The sequence below is a fragment of the Panthera leo genome, chromosome A3 (assembly GCF_018350215.1).
Source record: "Panthera leo isolate Ple1 chromosome A3, P.leo_Ple1_pat1.1, whole genome shotgun sequence".
Classification (NCBI taxonomy): Eukaryota; Metazoa; Chordata; class Mammalia; order Carnivora; family Felidae; genus Panthera; species Panthera leo.
In genome coordinates this window covers 137,531,716-137,552,369 of record NC_056681.1, presented here as the reverse complement: position 1 = coordinate 137,552,369, position 20,654 = coordinate 137,531,716, and the positions used below count along the sequence as shown (strand labels likewise).

General features: G+C 59.3%; 1 protein-coding gene and 1 long non-coding RNA gene across 5 annotated transcripts in view; one reads left to right on the top strand and one right to left on the bottom strand.

Moving 5' to 3' along the window:
* Positions 1-14,853, top strand: part of COLEC11 (collectin subfamily member 11) — a 29,062-nt gene extending 14,209 nt beyond the window's left edge. Inside the window, exons 4-7 of one of the 4 annotated variants that reach the window (XM_042933766.1) lie at positions 9,798-9,869; positions 12,969-13,022; positions 14,136-14,231; positions 14,374-14,853. In XM_042933766.1, coding sequence (XP_042789700.1) covers positions 9,798-9,869; positions 12,969-13,022; positions 14,136-14,231; positions 14,374-14,783 — 632 coding nt within the window. In that variant the 3' untranslated portion in view covers positions 14,784-14,853. The remainder of the gene's footprint in view (positions 1-9,797; positions 9,870-12,968; positions 13,023-14,135; positions 14,232-14,373) is intronic. The other 3 variants (XM_042933767.1, XM_042933768.1, XM_042933769.1) reach the window with 3 other exon arrangements.
* Positions 5,623-14,562, bottom strand: LOC122216659. The gene is made up of 3 exons (XR_006201024.1): positions 14,430-14,562; positions 7,232-7,424; positions 5,623-6,736 (listed from the first exon to the last, which is right to left on the bottom strand). It is a non-coding gene; the product is annotated as an uncharacterized LOC122216659 (long non-coding RNA).
* Positions 14,854-20,654: the final 5,801 nt, after the last annotated feature.

Sequence of the window (20,654 nt, the reverse complement as noted above, 5' to 3'; positions counted from 1 at the left end):
TCCTTATGCACTCTTCCCCTGTTTTCTGGAGCACTCCATCCGTGTGCCGAGCGAACGCAGGAGTGAGGGAGGCAGGAGCCCCTCTCCTGGGGCCCCTGCAGCAAGCTGGCCCAGCTGACCGGGAGGAGAGCCGACCCCGGGGGGCCGGCGGGGCGGGCTCCGTGGTCAGCTTGTGCTTCGCAAAGTGCTTGGGTTGTGATAACAGTATCTCAGAACTACAGCGCTTGCTGTTTTCAGTTTATTACCGTACTTCTCCGGAAAGTGGAAAGTGCTGTACATGTACCTCTTGTTTTATTACGGAACTAATTATGGAATTTACACAGTGGTAAGAGGATGTTTCTCCACTTCTTTGTGGGGACGATTCTATATTGTGCAGCCGGGAAGTGGGCTAGCTCCCCAATCCTAGATGCTCACAAATTCATCTCACGATCCCGTTTCACTGATGTGTCTTCCAAGTCACCGTGTTTGAGCTCAACAGGCAAGTGGCAGTGAAGTCCTGCCTTCGTTAAGTGACTGCCTTGTTTCAGCTTTCTCCAACGCACAGCAGTAACAGGTGCTCTGATAGAAGGTTTATGCATACCGGAAGTGAGAAAGTCAGCCATACTGAAATCACCCAGAGACTGCTACTTATTTTCAGTATGTTTCCTTTTCTCGTGCCTTTTTTTGCTTTGTTGTGATTACGTTGTTCACATAAATTTGCATGCTGTTTCTTTTCTTTATCTTGAGAGAGAGAGTGAGTGGGACAGGGGCAGAGAGAGAGAGAGAGAGAGAGCTACAGAGGAGCTGACAGAGAGGGAGAGAGAGAATCCAAGCAGGCTCCATACTGTCAGCACAGAGCTCGACGCGAGGCTCGAAACCACAAACCGCGAGATCATGACCTGAGCTGAAGTCAGATGCTTAACCGACTGAGCCACCCAGGCGCCCCTTCCTCGTTCCTTCCGTATTTTTGGCAAAGACCACGAGCTGATTTTTGATGTTGGCGCATTTTATAAAGGTGGCTGGACCTACAGCAGGTGTCCCTGGGGTGAGGGTTTGTAGTCTCTGGCCTCCTACAGATACCCTGCGTGCTGACGGTGCGCTCACGGTCTGCGCTGGACGTGGAGAGAGCTGTGGGCGACCTCGGAAGTGCCAGGCCCGGCTCCCCTGTAGCAAAGCTCCCAGGAAGGATGAGCTCAGCTCCCGGGGCCTCCACAGACCCCCTCCGCCCGGCCTCTGTGCAGCACGGGGTGGCAGCTGCTCAGGGCCTGAGGGTCCTCCCACCCTCTTTCCCACCCTCCCCTCCTGTCCGGGAGGGTTTTGGTGGCTCACAGCCACCACTCGGCCACACTCTTCCTGGTGTCCGGTCTCCAACACCTCTAGCTTCCAGCAGAAGGCTCTTCTCTCCCGCGGAGATGCACGCGGACAGCAGCGAGCATTGCAGGAACCGGGGGTCCAGGACGTGTCTGCTCTTAGCAGTCTGGGCACCACCTGGGCGTGGGCAAAGGGACCACCGCCTTTTTTCACTTCTCGGAATCATTTTTTTCCATATAAATATTACTGGACTCCTTGAGAAGTATCAAAAGTTTATTGGTTTTTAAATCTCTATCACATTTTACTGGTGACCGATGCTGCCGTTCTGAGCTTTCACCCGGTTGCCCTGACGCCGGCTTCCTGCCCACAGCACCGCCCTGCAGCTTCCTCAGCTGTGATCTGGCTGTGCCAGGTGGGGCGCCATCCGGGCCTCAGGGGTGGGGTCCTCCGCCCTTCTCAGGGTGCTCCCGCTTGCACACGGCATCGTCCACCTGCCTCACGGTGGCTGCTGAGGGTCCCCAGAGCCTCTCTCCAGCACCTGGTCCAACCGCTGCCAGGAGGTTCACGTGCAGAGTCTTGCCCTCAACTTTCCAACCCACTTTCTCATCTGAGGCTCCACAGCCTTGGGTCTCGTTGAGTGCTGACGACACCCTGAGCCTCCTGTCCTTCTGGCTCAGTGTCTGGGCGAGTCCCTCCCCTCCTCTCTGTTCACCACTGCAGGGTGGGTCCCTTCCCCGACGAGTCATTTTCCACAAGTGCGCCAGAGCAGGGCTTCCTCCCTTTGGGGAAGCCCCGGGACTGGATGGATCTGTGGTCCCAACGCTGCCTTTGGGGCTCAGCCCCTCCTTCACATCTCGGGCAGATCTCTAGGAGCCGCTGATGGGGGCCTGCTGCTCCCCACAGTGGAGAGAGTGCCCCTCACCCTCGGGGCTGCTGCTGGAAGTGTGGGAGGGACCCTTAGATCGCCCTTTGCCTCCACGGCTAATCCGCTAATCTCTCTCCCTCCCCTTCTCCCCATTCTGTTTTGTTTCATGGCATGTTTAAAATACAACATATTACGTTTCAGCTAAGGTAGAAAATTTTGGACACCACAAAATACGTATGGATAACATGAGATTGTTACATAAAAATTTTTTTTATTTTAGAGAGAGTGCACGCATCTGCAGAGAAAAGGGGGGCAGAGAGAGAGGGGGTCAGAGGATGCCAAGCAGGCTCCGTGCTGTCAGAGCAGAGCCCGACGCGGGGCTCGAACCCACGAACTGGGAGCTCGTAACCTGAGCCAAAGTCAAGAGTGGGACGCTCAACCGACTGGATCACCCAGGAGCCCCCGGATGAGGTTATCTGGATGAAATTCACGCAGTGAGGTCCTCTGCATTCGGTCAGGTGACCCGCCAAGACGGCTCCAAAGTTCTCACATCAGTGCCAGAAGGATGACACAGCCACTTAGGTCAGCGACTCTCAAACTTCCTCTCTTTGTGAAGCAGCGCGAGTGTCCACAGCACGAGCACCTGCAGGCAGAGGGGGTCCTGCGGGCTCCGGGACGTCGTGGGCCCTCCTGCCCCCCCCCAGGCTGCCGCCTACTCTTAGGGCTTTGCAGGTCCCGAAGACAATGGGACTCGCACTCCATCTGGCAAAACACGTGCGCTGCTTACGCTTGCAAACTGTCTCTGGCATCGAGGCCTGAGGGGCATTTCTCCTGGGGTCCTTCGGAAGTGGCCCCGCGGGTGACTGGCCTTTAATGGCAAGTCCGCACCGTGCGTGGTGGGCGTGACCCACCCGCTTTGATCTTGGTCTCACGCGAGACCCGGCGCTTGGAAAGACCTCGATCAACTGAAAAATAGTTTGAAATTCAGCCTCTTCAAACATCTTTGAAATCTGCGGTGACCCTGTCTGCTGCGCCGAGGGCCCCAGGGGTGCAGACGTGGGTCTGTGGGTCTGTGGCCAAGGATCGGGCCACGCAGAGCTGGGTTCTTCTCACTGGCTCTGCTCCGCTGCTGCTTCTCAAACCGTGGTGCACAAGGGAACCGGCCGGGCCCTCGTTACAGCGCAGCTTCCGTTCCGGAGGCGGCTGAGACGCGGGCACCCGTCGGCAGGCGCCCAGGCGGTGCTGTTCCCGCGTGGAACAGCGTTCCAGCGTCTGCGCTGCAGGTCGGTCGTGAACATCTGCTCGCCCTCACCTGGGTGCCCTTCTCATCTCGGATCCCGTAAAGTGCAACCGCGTCCCGTGGGGCCTCTGGCGGATTTGCTGTGTGCTGGGGCGGGGGGAGGGGCTCGGGTGGGCACACGGAGCGGCCCCCCTGCCAGGGGGACTCAAACAGGAGAAAGTGCCCGCCAGCCGATGGATGCCTTTTCTGAAATAACAGAGTCCGGCAGAAGGGGCTTCAGAAACCTCCTGCTGTCCTTTGTCCTTTACTGAAATAAGCGTAATTTGCACATTTCTAGCCTGCACAGTGAGGTGGAAACCGTACAGGGCTGGCTCTGCTGACACGGCCTGCTAAGTGTGTCATCCACGTTTTCAAGGCGCCCTGCTAGGAGGACAAGATTAGGGGGGCCCCCGGGCCGCTCCCCTTGGAAGCCAGGGCCCTCCTGGCGCGCCAAGGTGGAGGGTGACCCTGTGTCGGTGACAGGCTTTCTGGGCTCTGCAACGTGCACATTACCCTTCGTTAAAAATCGCTGAGGAAGTGAATTCCGAGTGCCCTCTCTCCCCCGTCTCCACTTCAAAGGACTGTGTGAGATCTTCATTAAAATTAATCAGAATCACGTGCCTGCTGTGCTCTGCTCCCGCTCCTTCGTTCCTCCTGTGTGTCTAGAGGACAGACACGCTCTTGTACGCTTCTCATTAGTGGGACGGGACGAGGGAGGGACATCACGTCAGCTCCCGGCTCCCTGGGGAGCCTCCACCAGCTCTTCAAACTTACGGGGACGGGATCTAAGTGCGTCTGGTGCATTTCCAATCACCTCCTACATCCGAGGCAGGGAAATTTGTTTGCTCTTTGCAAAAAGCTTCTTGTCGTTTGGAGGGCAAGAAAACCTTCCCGGAAGCAGGCAAAAAGGCCAAGAGCTCTCGTTCTCATCGGTGCTCCCGTGAGAGCCTCCGGGCTTATTACCACACTATTTCTCTGCCCAAGAAACGTCTGCGAGTCAAAACAAGTCAGCTACACAAACCGCCCGGGATCACTATGGAGAATGTGCTGACCATCTCGGGGGAGTTTAATGGTTCTTACCTTTGCGTCTCCAACACACCCAAGAGACAGAACGTTCCTACTGGGAACGGTAGCCACCCCAGGGATAGGTCAGTGCACAGGGGCTGTGGCAGGGGGCGAGTGTGTGGGGGGGCCTCCTGGGTGCCCTGTTGGTCTGGGTTCAAGCCCAGCCGGTGCTTACCAGCTTCACAACCTCGAGAGGTGTGCGGATAAAAGATACATTTGTGTTCGTGCACACACTTGTGCACACACACGGGTGTATGGGGTGTGCATATGCTTCTACGTGTGTACGTATGTTGGAATAGGCGCGTGCATGTTGGCACGTATGTGTGTGCACACAAGGACACGCATTTACACATGCATTTATGTTGGCACGTATGGGTGTGTGCTTGCATGAGTGTGTCGTATGTATATATGTGCACACGCGTGTGCACACATACTCGCACACTTGTGTATATGCACGTGTGTGCGTATGTTCGTGTGTGCATCGCCCAGCACCGGCAAAGGATGGCTCTGCTCATTCTGCTCAGTGAAAGCAGGTCTGCAGCGGGTGGGAGCCGTGCATGGAGGTGTGGAGTCTCTGACCTGCACCCAGGCCTCGAGGTCCCCAGGGCCGGCCCTTCCCCACACCGGCCCTCCTGTAAGGTTGTTGCGGTGTGTGGCATGATCGGGTTTTGCCACGTCTCAGGGCCTGTGGAGGGGGGGCCGGTGGAAGAGGACATTGTTGAGGGCAAAAGGGACAGTCTGGCGATAGGTAAGGCGGGGCCAACTGGCAGCTGTCCCGGGTCCCCATGGCCAGGTGTCCTCAGCCTCGGCCGAGGCAGCCCGGGGCGGGGGGTGGTGTTTGTCTTCCCATAAGTCCGTAGCATACTTTCAGCCCCGCTCGTGGCAGTGTAGCCTTCCGGGTGTGACTGGCTCCACGGGGAGCCTCTCTGGTGCTGGAAGACCGGCCCCTGCTCCTCAGCCGAGGTGTGGGCTGGAGAAGGAGACCTCAGTCTGAACGGAACGTACGTTACCATGTGCTCAGCGACCCAGGGTCCCCTTTACAGAGAGGACCGTAACTTGTCCCAGCTTGCATGGGCAAAGGACTGCGATCGGGGTCTCATGTGCTGGGTCCGTGCTCCAGGCCACTGAACAACAGGCCTGCCCAGCTCGCTGTGTGACTCGAGGTGGGTGGCTTTGCCTCTCTGAATCCCAGTTTCGCTGGGGGCAGAGAAAGCGTACTGGACTGTTAGCGCTGCCGCGACAAATACCACGGGCCCGGCGGCGTAAACAACAGCTGTTTATTCTCTCTCGGCTCCGGAGGCTGATGTCTGAGACCCGGGTGCCAGCGTGCCGAGGGCCCCATGACCACCTCTGTCACCCTGCTCCGTGAGCTGTGTGATGTCCCTCCTGGCACCCATTTTCCCCGGAGCCCCCAAGGCACCGTCCCACACTTCTCCAAGGGCAGGGGCCGGAGGGCACGTGACAGCAGCGACCTTGAATCAGCGTTAACGTTGGCCGTGCCATTCGAGCTGGGCCAAGAGCCAAATGCTCTCAAGTTACTCCCGGGTTTCAGGTTACTCAGAAGGCAGGATGTGTGCGGGACCCTCAGGGCGCATTTTCCGCTGATGAAATCAATCAGTAATTAATCGTTCTGTGGAGGTGGGGAAAACACTTAGCAGCCACGCACCTGCAGGCAGGCACTCTCCTCTGGCTCTCCCCACCCCTTCCCTGTGCGGGAGGGAGGCGAGCCGTCTGGATGGGGGCAGAGGGCCAGGTGTTGTTTTCAGTTTCTCTGTGCGGGGCAGGGGGGGCGGGGGTAGGGCTCAGGGAGAATCCCCTCCCACATTTCCGGGTGGGATCTTCCCAGCGGCCAGCAGGCTCTTCAGTCACGTGATGAGGCCGCCCTCACGTCCAGTCTGTGCTCTACTGTGGCTCCCAGTCTCCTCTGTCGTGTCCGGGCTTTTGGACAGGAAGGCGCACTCCATCATCCTCCCGGATCTGGCGGCCCTGCCCCTGTGTCAGGGGATTCAGCGGGGGCCCAGCCGGTTAGCGCGGGTGCAACCCTCCCGGTCTCTCTGGGCCTCTGCCTTCCCATCTGGAGACAGGGTCCGGTCGGGCGGTCTCCACCGAGACGTCCTGCTCTGGACGCTGCCTTCGTGGGAGCGCCGTTCGGAGCTTGTGTGGTATTTAGTGGGCCTGACCTTCTCCGTGAGGACGAGACACCGAATGTCCCAGCAGACTGCCGTCACGGCTGACCGCTGAGTGAAAAAAAGCAAAACGACCTCAGGTGTGGGGGACTCGCGACAGTTACAGAGGCACACATGCTGAGGTCATCCTGACACCTGTCCTGCGGCCCAGCCCAGCTTCTCCGGCACTCGAGATCCCTCCCGGGTCCCCAGGAAGGGGGCCCAGTGGAGAGGTGGGGGACAGCTAGGTTAGCCTTTCGAAGGGAGGCCTGGGGAATGAGGCCGGCAGGGGGCGCACAGGCCGTGCGCAGCACTAACACTGTCGCCTCCCAGGGAACGTTGATGTTTCCGCAGAATGCTCTTTGCAAGAGGCTGAGTGGACACGCCACAGTCACCAGGAATCAATTCCTCCCGGTGCTGGAGGCTGGACGTCCAGATCCGGCTGCCTCTGGTGAGGACCTCGTCCCCGGCGGGGGACGGCGTTCTTTCCCCCACCTGCGTCTCTCCTTCCTACCAGGGCCCCACCCTCGTGCCCTCATCTAAGCCCGGTCACCTCCCAAGGCCCACCTGCAGCCCCCGGTTAGGGGTTAGGGCTTCAGCAGCGGACACTGGGTGGGGTGGGGCGCACTTCAGTTCCCTGCGGAGGTGATGGTCGGCCGTGCTGGGACACTCTGCCTGGGGGGGAGGTGTCATCGCTAGATGAACAAAGAACGGCCTGAGGCAGCCGTTCCAGCGAGAACGGAAATGTCAGGGGCGCGGCCTGGGGGAAGACGAATGTCAGGCGTGTTTCACCGCGGGCAGGCACGTGCGGGGCTGACTGCTGGCCTGAGACCTGTTCTTGGCCGTCTTCCTTTGCTGCCCTGGCGGCTCGCGGTTGGGGTTGATGAAGGCGAGCCTGTCCCGTGGACCCCGTCGGCAGGATGCGCCGGCCTGGTGACTGGAGTGTGGCCGGGCGACTCAGGGTCGTCTGGCTGAGGACGGGAGGCAGGGCTGGCGAGGATGGGGACAGAGCAGCGCAGATAGCGCTCAGCGGCACAGGGACCGCTGTGCCCCAGGCTGGCGCAGTGGGGGCTGCCCCGCACTAGGGGGCGCCGTCTCCGCACCCGCCCTTCCTTGCTGCCCCACTGGGACCCCCCACCCCACCCACCCCGGGCCTCATGCTCTCGCCCCGTCCCACCTGTCTCACTGGGCTCTGACCCTGCGGGCGCCCCCTCCTGCAGTGGGGTCCCCGGGGCCCGTCCCCTCGGGGCGACATCACCAGGCTGCCTGTTGCCAGTAACCGCGGACGCACCGGCCGGGGGCCCTCAAGGCACACTGAGTCACGGCCAGCCTTGCCCCACACCCCAGCTGCGCGGTCCAGGGGACCGCGCCCTTTCCCTGCCCTCCCCCACCTCCGCGTGCCCGGGGAGGGGGGTCCCCTGCTGCCGCCGTCACCCCTCACATGGGCCGTCCATGACGTTTGGTACTGCTGCTCCCACACCGTCCTGCCGGGGCCTCCTCCCCTGACCCTGTGTCTGCCCCCCCTTCCAGCCCCTTTGCGGGCCAAGCACCAATGGCATCCTGTCACTCTCCTCCCTGACTCCCACCCCCCTCCATCCTTCCTCCACCCCGGTCCATGGGTTCAGGCCCCTCCCAGGGCTTACTCACACCCTCTCTGGTTATTACACCCGTTACAGGTGTCTGATTGCCCCCAGATCTTCCCCGCAGGTCTCAGTCCTGTCGCCCGTGTCCCTGGCACCAGGCACAGCACGCAGTCTGCAGGACCTGTGGCCTGAGTCGCCTCTGTGGTGGCTGGGCCAGCCTGGCCTCGGTTTCTGTGGCGTCCCCCGCCTCCCGTGGGGTCTCAGATCTGCGGTCACAGCTCGGTCCTGGCCCTGCCGTACCCCGGGCACTTGACCCGGACAAGCCACTCAAGTCCTCTGCGTCTCCTCTGTGCCGTGAGTCACTCGTGTAAGAGAATGGGCATGAGTGTGCTTCCTGTGTGAGCCTCAGCCAGCTCTGTGTGTGATGGGCGTGTTTCCGTTTGAGCTGCAGCTCATCCGAAGCCTCTCGTCTCTGTCCCGAACTTAGGGAATATCACAAAACTAAGAGCTCTTGGCTGGGAAGTCCTCAGGGTTAAGGAGAGGGTGGGCGTCAGGACAGCAGGACAAAGCCTCATCTCCGTCACACACGGTCCTTCCGACCACGTCTCTCCTGCCGAGCTGCTTATGCTGAGTTTCACGTAGTTTCAGATTATTAAATTAAAGCCGATCTTGTGTTTCTTCTACCGAATGTTCTGCGTGTTTGTTTGACGCTGGCCAGCTTGGCTTGTGGTCTGTGGCGATCACCAGCGGACAGGCAGGTATGGATGCTGACAGTTTCAGGACACTTTGTGGGAGAAAGTCTGAGTGTTGAGAAAATCCCCCCACTGACGTGATTGGTTCCGTGACTGGGTGAGGAGGGCCGTTCTTGGTCTTAGTGAGCTGGTCAGCAAGGACAGTCGCATGGGGACTGTTACAAGGACGTCACTGGGGTCATGGCGTGAGGACCAGTCACCGGGCCAGCCTACGGTGATGGGAAGTATGGAGAGGTGAGGGGCAGCACAGGGCTGGTGACCCCCCAAGCTGCGGTGATGGGACTGCAGGTGGTGTGTAAGCCGGCCTCGCTGGAAGACTAGTGACCCTACGAGCATTCCCAGGATCCTCCTCGCCCTCCTCCTTCCCTTCCTTCTCCCCCACCAGCGGGCGGTGGAGGGTGACCCGTGTGCCCCTTTGCAGGAGTGTGGTCTGCTCACTTGGTCTGGGGCCAGGCGCAGGAAGACGGGCTGGGACAGAGGACAGACAACCTTGTCCATGGACGTAACCGGAGGGGCCTCGACGGAGTTCAGGATTAGGGATGCACCGCGGGCCCGCTTCGTTCCATAGTGTGTATGACTTTTAGGCGAGGTGTGTCTTCCTCTGGAAAACGTATCAACAGCGACCTGTGAAGAACCTTCCAGGGTCCGTCACATATGTGACCTTGAAGAGACTAAGAGGACAGACGTACATTTTCCGTCTCCTCTCGTGCGTGTGTGCGTGTGCGTGTGTGATGTTGAACAGGAGGCATGCCGGGTTACCTACGCACCAACCAACTTTGATCTTGTTGTTTTCTACAGGAGACATGGGTGACAAAGGACAGAAGGGCAGTGTGGGTCGCCATGGAAAAATTGGTCCCATTGGTTCTAAAGGTATTTGCGACGCACTTCTTGCCCTATCCCTTCCCAGGCTCAGGGGATGGTTGCAGACTGGCCAGTCCCGCCTGGCGGCTGTGCTTCTGTGTGCTTTGTACGTGATGCTGTGGTCTCAGGGTTTGCACCGGGCAGTGGTGGTCAGACTCACCTGCTGGCTGTGCGCCCACCAGGGCGGGGCGAGGGCTCCTGTCCTGGAGGGTGCACAGGGCACCCAGGAGGGGGATCCGGGGCTGGTGTGCTTGGCAGGACGGTCACTACCACTTCCGTAACCAGTTTAACGAGACGCCGGAGCCCCGTTTGACTAATGGAAGGATGGTGTTCCGGAAACGCTGTCTGTCCACCTCCAGCTCTGGTGACTTTTTGAACTGTGGGGTGTCTCTGAGTGCGAACGGGGCCCAGGACGGCAACAGCCAGTGAGGGCAGCCCTTTCGTGACGAGACGCCTGCACTTGCCTGGGTCCGCGTCGAGACCTCCTCTGACCGTACGGCCCTGCAGGGGCGGGCAGGTCAGGGAACTGGGGCCCAGGCAGGTCGGGATGTGGCCTCGAGCCACACAGCCCCTCTGTCTCTCTCGCCGCCCACTCAGCAAACCCTCCCTGGGCCCCTGGTGTGCCCTGTGCTCTCAGTAAGCGAGGCCACGGGGGTGCCCCACCCCCCCCAAGGGTGCTAATGAGGAGGCCGAGGCTGGGGACGACCAGGGCTTGGCAACGTGAGGGTGCGGCGCAGGGGGCGGGTTCCGCGTGGCCTGCCCAACTCTGGTGCCGGGTTTCTTCTGCCTCAGTAACCTGCCTCGGGGGTTTGGGCTGCGAGTGGGTTCGGGTGGTTTGTTCTGATCGGTGGTCACGCACCTCCCCCGGCCTCAGCCCGTCCCCGGCAGGTTCTCGGCCAGGAGTGTGACGGGTGCTGCGGCCAGCTCAGCGGAGCTCAGGTGCTCCGGGGAGCCCCTGTTCGGGATGGCCCACTCCTTAAGTAAAGAGCACATAGATAGATCCGCGTGGCACCGGGAGAGACGTGTGCTTTGCAAAGGCTTTGAAAAACCGCGGTAAAGCATCCCTCATATAAGATCTGCTACGTTAGCTATTTTCAGGCGTACAAGTCGGTGGCATGAAGTACCTTTGTTGTGCCACCTTCACCACCGTTTGCAAAATGTTCTCATGGCCCCGGAGAGAAACTCGGTCATCGTGAGGCAGCGTCCCCCGGTCCCCTCCCTCAGCCGTGCTCACCACTACTCTTAGGGCCCATGACTTTGTGCTCCAGGTTCTAGGTCATTCACGTGAATGGAACCCTATCAGATTTGTCATCTGTGTCTGACTTCTGTCACAGAGTGTAACGTGTTCTAGGCTCCTCTACGTTGTAGCTAGGTCAGCATTTCCTTCCTTTTTAAAAGGCTGAATCATGGCCACACCGCATCTTACTTATTCATACGTGTCTGTCGGCAGAGATTTGGGCTGTTTCCACCCGTTAGGTCCTGGTTAGGTGCTGCGCAGAGCGCCATGGATGTTGACATACGAGTAGGGGTGTGTGTGCTTTTCACGTACAGCGTGTGCTCTGAATACATGTCTGTGTCTCACCGCGGGACAGCTTGCCAGCAAGCCCCTCATGCAGCTTAGTTCACGTGCTCGTCAGGCTGCCCTGTCTGTCATTCCTGAGCCCTGATGCTGGTGAGAGTCACAGGGGTCATCTGGACGGACCTGGCGCGCTCCCCCCCCCCCCCTCCCCCGACAGAATGTGCTGAGACTGCAGAGAGGGAGGGGACACTGGTCCTCCACCGCCCGTGTCAGCCTGATGTTTAGGCTCTCAGGGAGGAGAAAGCGCTGTAGGAGTGCTCATGCGCCTTTGTACATTCGTTGTGTATTTTATTGTTTTATATTTATTTTATCTATTTTATTTTTTTTAAGTCTTTTTTTTTTTTTTAAAGTTTATTCATTTTAGGGCAGCCAGGAAGCTTGGTGGCCATGGTGGTGTCCAACCCCTTTCCTTTTTATTTTTTATTTTATTTTTAAAAAAAAAATTTTTTTTTTCAACGTTTTTTATTTATTTTTTTTGGGACAGAGAGAGACAGAGCATGAACGGGGGAGGGGCAGAGAGAGAGGGAGACACAGAATCGGAAACAGGCTCCAGGCTCCGAGCCATCAGCCCAGAGCCTGACGCGGGGCTCGAACTCACGGACCGCGAGATCGTGACCTGGCTGAAGTCGGACGCTTAACCGACTGCGCCACCCAGGCGCCCCTAACCCCTTTCCTTTTTAAAAAAAAATTTTTTTTTAACATTTATTTTTGAGAGAGCAAGACAGAGCACGAGTGGAGCAGGGGCAGAGAGAGAGAGGGGGGACACAGAATCCGAAGCAGGCTCCAGGCTCTGAGCTGTCGGCACAGAGCCCGACGCGGGGCTTGAACTCACACACTGTGAGATCATAACCTAAGCTGAAGTCGGACACCTAACCGACTGAGCCACCCAGGCGCCCCCCCCCCCCCCCCCCCCCACCGCCTTTCCTTTATAAGCTGCGGGGCAAGGTTGGGCAGGAGGGCTGCATGGCACATCCTGTCTCCAGGAGGCAGCATGACAGGCCAGGTGGGGTCCCTGGTGCCCTTGGAGAGGGCTCAGGAAGGACTCTCTACTCCATTGGGGTGAGACTGTCCCCAGGTCCACCCCAGTGCCCACATGACATGTTCTCCCTGAGTTTCCCTGCCATCATGAGGGCACAGGTAGGAGTCAGGGTTAGTTGTTACTGACCCAGGGGGTTAAAGGTTCATGACATGAACCTACACATTGTTCTATGAGACATCTGGGGTTTTTGGAGTCGATTTAAAGAAGGATCGTCTGGCAGTCTCTAAAATCTAGTGATAGGCCTGTGTCCCATGTCACATCGAGAGAGCCTGAAGAATTAGAGATCTATAGAATACAACTCTCTGTATTCACAGCAAAAAGAGGGTCCAGGGGAAACTCCTAGGACGTTACACATGGAAGAAACAACATGGTTATCCAGGGGAAGATCCTAGGACACGACACACGGAACGTTGTTAACCCTGATAATTCTGAACTTGAGTGACGTGTCCCAGCTCCACTTGGTGATTTTGACTTCGCTTGCCTTTTTCAGGTGAAAAAGGAGATTCTGGTGACATAGGGCCCCCCGGCCCTAATGGAGAACCAGGTATGGCGCAGGGGGCCCAAGGGTTTGTAAAAAAATGTATTAAAACTTGCACTTTCTCCCAATCTCATTGAAAAATAATGACATACCTCCCTGGAGAAGGTGAAGACGTACAGCACGATGGTTTGATCCACAGATACCGCAAAGCGGCCACAATAGGTTCCACTAACATCCGTCTTCTCGCGTAGACACAATAAAAAGAAAAGACGGAAGAAAGCAGGACTTGCCAGGAGAGCTCTGGGGACCGGGTCTCTCGGCAGCCGTCCCGTGTGCTACAGAGCAGTGTTAACTTTGTGTATCGGATCCCTGGTGGGCATTTATCTTAGCCGGGGTGGGGGTGGGGCGTCTGCACCGTTTGACCCCCTGCCTCCAGCTCCCCTCCCCCACCACACATGTAAGTGAGGTTCTGCAGGATTTGTCTTCTCTGCCTGGCTCACCTCACGCGGCAAGAATGCCTTCAGGTCCATCCATGGACAAGGGAGGGGCAGGGAGAGAGGGAGAGACAGGGAATCCCAAGCAGGCGTGCTCCTGGGCCCTCATTTCCTCGGATGTTCTGGCTTCTCTGCTTCCGAACAGTCGCCGTCCCCAACCCCACAGTCTGAGTTGCTGCCACAAGGCCACCCTCCACCCACCTCCCCTGCACCTCCCCTCTTCCTTCCCAGGAAAACAGAGCCCGATTTTAAAACAGGTGGGTCTCTGGGGCACCTGGGTGGCTCTGTCGGTTATGCCTCTGACTCTTGGTTCCGGCTCAGGTCATAGTCTCACCGTACGTGAGTGTGGGCTCCACACAGACAGCAGGGAGCCTGCTTGGGATTCTCTCTTTCTCTCTCTCTGTCGTCCTCCGCCCCTCCCCCACTTATGCGCTATCTTAATAAATAAACTTTAAGGTACAAATAAAATAAAACAGGTCGGGCTTGGTCCTGTCCTGCTGAAGTTCCCGCACCCCTCCCCTCGCCTTGGGGACGAAGCCCGCTATCTGGGTGTCCCGGCCTCCAAGGCCCCGCCTGCTCCTCGCCGAATGCACTTTGTATCTGGGCGGGGGGGGGGGGGGGGGGGGGGTGCTACCCCGGGCACGGTGCCGTCCGGTCTCACTAACACAGGGGCCGGCGTCCGCAGGCATCCCGTGTGAGTGCAGCCAGCTGAGGAAGGCCATCGGGGAGACGGACAACCAGGTCAGCCAGCTGACGGCGGAGCTGAAATTCATAAAAAATGGTACGCGCAACCCCAGCCCAGGGGGGCGGGGCGGAGGGAGTACGGAGGGACTCGGGCGGCCGTGTCCCCACGTCCGCGTCCCGCGGGTGTGCGCGTGCGGCGCCCCGAGTGTGCTTACAGAACGCGAGCGCTCACTTTCCAGCACTGCCCCCCCCCGCAGCTGTCGCCGGCGTGCGCGAGACCGAAAGCAAGATCTACCTGCTGGTGAAGGAGGAGAAGCGCTACGTGGACGCGCAGCTGTCGTGCCAGGGCCGCGGGGGCACGCTGGGCATGCCCAAGGACGAGGCGGCCAACGGGCTGATGGCCGCCTACATCGCGCAGGCCGGCCTGGCCCGCGTCTTCATCGGCATCAACGACCTGGAGAGGGAGGGCACGTTCGTGTACTCGGACCGCTCGCCCATGCAGACCTTCAACAAGTGGCGCAGCGGCGAGCCCAACAACGCGTACGACGAGGAGGACTGCGTGGAGATGGTGGCCTCGGGCGGCTGGAACGACGTGGCCTGCCACGTCACCATGCACTTCCTGTGCGAGTTCGACAAGGAGCACGTGTGAGCGCGCCGCGCACGTGTCCCCAGCGGAGCAGTGCGCGCTCGCGCGTGGGCCCGGACGCACCTGCCGCCTGCTCGGGGCGGGGCGGGGCGGGGCGGGGCCCCACTGGGGGGCGGGGCGACGGCGGCCTCTGAACCGCAGATGAGCGAGCGCCCGGGAGGAAAGAGGTTTCCGGGGGTTGTTTCTCAAGTGAGGTTTTATCACTTATATTGTAGCCAAGTCTCATTATGGAATCATTACTCAGAATTGCTCTTGCCTTTGTCCCAACTATAAAATAAAAGCTTAAACATGATAATCGTCAAGTACCAACAATGGTAGTGGGCTCTTGAATTACTGTCTTCCTTTGAATTTCTGTCTGGAAAAGAACCCACGTGACTCTAGCCAATAGTCCTGTAAATGGCAATAAAATCTATGTTCCTTTCCACTACTGTCCAAGCAGGGACAATTTTGCTTGCTGCAAACGCAGGTTTCGGGGAAAGGAAAAGTCCTCTAGACCTGACAGGTGAGCGCCTGGTGTTATTGTGTTGCCTTGGTTTCTCCAGGAGCTTCAGGTGTTACTGCCCAAACTTACCCCAAACCTAGTGTCTTGCGAAAACAAATATTAAGTGTCTCACGTTTCCCGTGGATGAGGACTTTTTTGGGGTTAGCCAGACCCTCGTGCCTATGGGCGGGATCCGGCTCATTGTCCCTTGGGCCCCTCTGCTGCGCAGCTCTCAACACAATGGCTGGCTGTGTCAGAGTCGCGAGGAAGGGCCAGAGCAGGACCGTGATGGTCCTTTGTGACCTGGTCTGGGAAGTGATGTGCCGTCCCACCACTACATTCTGTTCACAAGGAGTGAACCACCATGTCTAGTCCAGCTCAGGGAGGGGATTTCACAGGATGGGGAGGCAAGGTCCACTGGGAGCCATTCCAGAACTGTCTGCTATGATCACCTGTGCTGCTTCTCCGCTCTGTGCGTCAGAATCCCTAGTAAAAAGTAAACCTCTTCCTGTTTCAAGAATACACCACGTGAGCACATACAGAAGACCCAGCTGAGGTTGGGGGAGCAGTTCTCCAGGGGCCTCCAGTGTTCCTTGTGTCTTGTGAGTGAGGCCGGCCAGTGTTCTGGACCATGTTTTTGTTTTTTAAATTAAGTATTATCTTTTAATATTTATTTTTGAGACAGAGAGAGACAGAGTATGAGCGGGGAAGGGGCAGAGAGAGGAAGACACAGAATCTGTAGCCGGCTCCAGGCTCTGAGCTGTCAGCACAGAGCCCAGTGCGGGGCTCTAGCTCATGACCTGAGCTGAAGTCAGATGCTTAGCCTGAGCCACCTAGGCGCTCCAAGTTAATTAATTAATTCTTTAATGTTTATTTAGTTTTAAGAGAGAGAGGGAGAGAGAGAGCGTGAGCAAGTGGGGCAGGGGCAGAGAGAGAGAGAGAGAGAGAGAGAGAGAGAGAGAGAAGAAACAGAAGATCTGAAGTGTGCTCTGTGCTGACAGCAGAGAGCCTGACATGCGGCTTGAACCCATGAGCCTTGAGATCATGACCTGAGCCGACGTGGGATGCCCAGCAGACTGAGCCCCCCAGGCGCCCCTGGACCATGTTTTTGAGGATGTTTGCCTAGAGCCTTCCAGAGCAATGGGCAGGCACGGTTACAAGCCAGCAGGACAGAGGTGATGTCCCCCTCCAGAGGGAGGGGTGGCAGCTTCCTGCCCACTCAAGAGGGCTTGGGTTCTCTAAATTCACAGGTCCTATCCTGGAACCACCTGCTGCACACACAGGTGTTACCTGGGCCTCGTCACTTGCTCTGTGGGGACTGGAGCTTGGGACTCAGACCCATGCCAACACTGGCTGCTGCTTAACTGTAGGTCTGGGTGGGGGGGAGGCAAAGCAGCAGACCCCTGCTGGAGGCCCCCTGCCATCCACAGGGTCGGGAAGATGTGGGGCATCTCAGTGCGCAGACCCTGCCTTGTGCCGGGGGCAGATCCAGTCCTTGGGGTCCTGTGGCTGTGGCTGGGCAGGACCCTGCAGGGGCCCCAAGCCTTGAGGTGCACAGCCTCACGGCCATTGTCTCTGCCCCAAGACTGTTTTCCGTCCCTGCAAGGAGCCCCTGTTCTGTCAGCCCGACGGTGGGTGAGACGCGTGCACCTGCCTTCCTTCCATGGGCTCTTCTGGCCCCTGCGTAGTCCATGCTGAGCCCCGGCACCCCTCGGGGCCTCCGTTTCCTCACTTGGAGGTGAGGAGGGCGGGGGTCAACACCTCTGTGCTCTCACGTCGCCTCCAAGTCTCCCGAAGTTAGGGGGAGCTCAGCAGGTCCAGCCCTCCTGTCACCTCCCGCACTCAGCTGTGCTCAGACAGCCGGGGAAGGCACACCGGCCTTCGGCCTGCGTACCTGCTCCTGCGGGATTACGATCGGTGCAGAGCACGTCTGATAGGATGTCAACCCCCGGGCGTGAAGTCAGAACCACTGCCCCTAATTGAATGCCCCGACTTTTCAAGAAGGGGCCTCTTGTGCAGACTGCAGAGTCTGATTTGCAAAGTGTGGGGTGGGGCGGGGGGGCGGTGTGGTTGAGGACAGAGCCGGGATTGATGAGGTGCCGCACTGAGGCGTGACCGCGGAGCTGCGGCGCAGTCTCCTCGGGGCCCTGCGAGAGGCTGGGCGGAGACGGGGCGGGGGGAGCAGAGCGCGGCCCGGATCCGCGTGTCCACACTGCCATCCAGCGTCCTTCGCAAGCAGCGCAGGCAGGAGCTCTTTAGGATGGTGAGCGCGTGTGTGCGTGTACATGCGTGTGCATGCGTGTGCGTGTGTATCAGGGAGGGGAGGGAAGCGGAAGGAGGGGAGGGGAAGGGAGGGGAGAGGAGGGAGGGCGGGGGAAGAGAGGAGAGGGGAGGGAAGGGGGAGGGGACGGAGGGGAAGGGAGAGGAGGGGAGGGGTGAGCAGTGAGAGGCGGGGGTGGGGGGTGGAGATGCTGCGGAACAAAGGCTGGCAGGCAGGGGGGGGAAGGAGGGGCTGCGGTCCCCAGAGGTGCTGTGCCCTTCAGAAAATCCTCCACCACGTGATTCGTCCACGTGACTCCTCCTCCGCCGGCGTCCCCAGGTCCCCAGGGCGGTGGCCGCCATCTAGAGCCGCCAGACAAAAGCCCAGTCAGAAGAATGGATGGTTCTGAGTGTTGGAGGAGGATAAGCTCTAGGCCTGGGATGCGGTTAATCTCTGGTCTCCAGGTCCCGGAAGCACCTGCACAGAGCTTGGTCCAGGCCCAACGGGAGGGTGACCGGGGTGTTTCTGCGCGGCAGCTGGGGTTCCTGTCCACGGTCCCTCTCCCCGGGCAGCCCCGTGTCACGTTCCTGCCTCTCTCATGCCTGAACGGCCGCTCTCGCTCTCCGCCCACGCGGGTGGCTACCCCTGGAGACTGTTTGGATGGCGGGCCCACCTTGCTTCCTGGGGGGACTGGGTGGCAGGTGAGGACCAAGGTTGGTCACCAGGCACAACCCAGTTTAATCCAGGAAATCCAAAGCGAGGGTGCGAGGTGTTTCTTAGCCATAAGCAAGACCATGTGAGTCTCTCTAATTTAAGCAGAGAGGGGATTTGTTGAAAGGTTTTTGGGAGTTCGCGGGAATTTTGGAAAGACTGGAGAACCATCCTGGGGGCTGCGTGGAAGGGAACGGAGCCCACAGATCATGCTACAGATGGGCCTGCTGGGTCCGTCCGTGGCTGGCAGCTGCCGCCGTGGGCGCCGTGCAAGCAGGCTGTAGCCACTGAGTTGGTACCTCACTAGCTCCCCATCCAGAGTCTGGAGGGGCAGGTCTGCTCGGGTACCTAGTGTTCTGGGGCCAGTTTGTGTGTCTGCACAGGTTGTGCACTGCACAAATCCAGAGGCACCATTCATGGAACATGGTGGCTGGCATATGTCTGTGCTATGAAGCTATGAAGGGGGCCGGGAAGCTGCAAGGCTCTCAGGGTCTCTGGCGGGAGCCATACTGCTTTCCAAGGATGAGCATGTACCAAACACACGCATCAGTTAGCTTCTGCTTGTGCGGCGGCCCACCCCAAAGCTTAGTGCCTCTAAGCAGTGACCAAGTCTTTCCCCATTAACTGTGATTCTAGGGGTCAGCAGTTTGGGCTGAGACCAGCTGGATGGGTCTTCTGGTCATGGCTGGGCTCACACGTCTCCCGGCAGCTGCCGCAGCGGCTGGGGTGGCTGGTCTAGGACGCCTTGGCCGGCGGGCTTGCTCGCTCTGCAACCGGTTCTCATCCCCGAGGGACCAGCCTGAGCGTGTTCCCAAGGTGGCCGTTCCAAAAAGCGAGAGTGGGCCCACAAGCTTTCCTGAGGCCTAACCGGCGAGCCGGAACAACATGGCTGTCGCTGTCTAAGGCCAAGTAAGTCGGGAGGTGAGTCCGGATTCAAGGGGAGGGTCGACCGGAGGAGCTGCGAACGGGTGTAGAGGATTGTGGCTGCGTCTGCCATCTGCCGCCGGCAGGAAAGCGGCCAGATGTGGCCCAAAATAAGGGCCGAGGTCCATGGTGGCGGGGGAGGGGGGAGAAGGAAGGGCATGGCAGGGGGTCAGCGTGGGATCCGGCCCGTGTGGGCAGAAGGGACAGCACGGGAGGAGACCAGCAAGCTGGACGCTGGGTCTGTTCCTTTGTCCCTTTCTCTGAAGGTCCAGCAGGCACTGGGGCAGGGCCTGTGCTCAGAAGCCTCTTCGGGGCCTGGGAGGAGGTGGGGGCACGAGGCGGGTCTCAAGGCAGAAGTTTCTAGCATTGCCCGGGGCTCAGGCACAGCGGGCTGCTCCTGGTGACAGTGTCCTGCCCCCCCCTCCCCACCCCATCAGGCCGTGGTGCGCCAAGCCCTGGTGGCCCCGAGGGGCCCCTCGCCTCCTCGACAGACGGCACTGAAGCAGCGCCCGAGGCCGGGGTGCCGTTTCTTCAGTCCCCGTTCGCACCGCCTCTGGGCCGGTCGCCCTGATCCCAAACCTGTCTCACCCGTCGCCCCTGGGAGGCTCCCCTGCCGGGATCAGCCCTCCATCACCGTGTGACAAATCACCCTACGCTTCAGCAGCTCGTGTGTGTGGTCTCGCACAGTTTCTGTGGCCCAGGAGCGTGGGGGCAGCTGAGAGCAGTGGTTCTGGCCAGGGCTCCTCCTGGGTGGCCCTCGCGCCTCTGGGGGAAGGACCCTCGGTTGCCCGCATCCGGGGCCCCTGCCGGGCTCGTCGCTGGCTCGGGGCTGGTCCGGCCTCACAGCTCTGCCTGCTCTTGCTGTCCTCACCCCCCCAGCAGAGCCGACTGCAATCGCATGTGCCGTGGTGGACGAGGCTCTGGGCTGCCACACGTGGCCACCGAGCACGTGGAATTTAGCTAGTGAGACAGGATGTAAATTTAAAATTTCATCGAACTTCTATTAAAAACATTTAAATGTTTTTCCAAAGTTTGTTTATTTTTGAGAACGAGAGAGAGAGCGTGCGTGTATGGGCCAGAGCCAGCGGGGGAGGGACAGAGAGGGAGAGAGAGAGTCCCAAGCAGGCTCCACACCGCCAGCCCGGGGCTCGAACTCACAGACCGGGAAATCATGACCTGAGCGGAAGTCAAGAGTCCGATGCTCAACTGACCGAGCCACCCAGGCGCCCCGTGAGTTTAAATTTTAGGTATGATTTTAAGTAACCGGCGGCTGGAGCTGCGGCCTGTAGACCCTCGCCCTCCAGGTGTGGTCGCCCACCTGCCCTCCAAGCGTCGCCTGCTGTGCGTCAAGGTCCCGGCGCCTCTCGAATCTGCAGTCAAAACTCGCCTTTGAGCAGACTCCCCAGTGGCCCGGACGCACAGCAGACTTGGGGAGCCGGGCTCCAGGCGTGGACGGGCGGGTCGGGCGGCCTTGGCCAGCCCCTGAGCATCCCTCTTG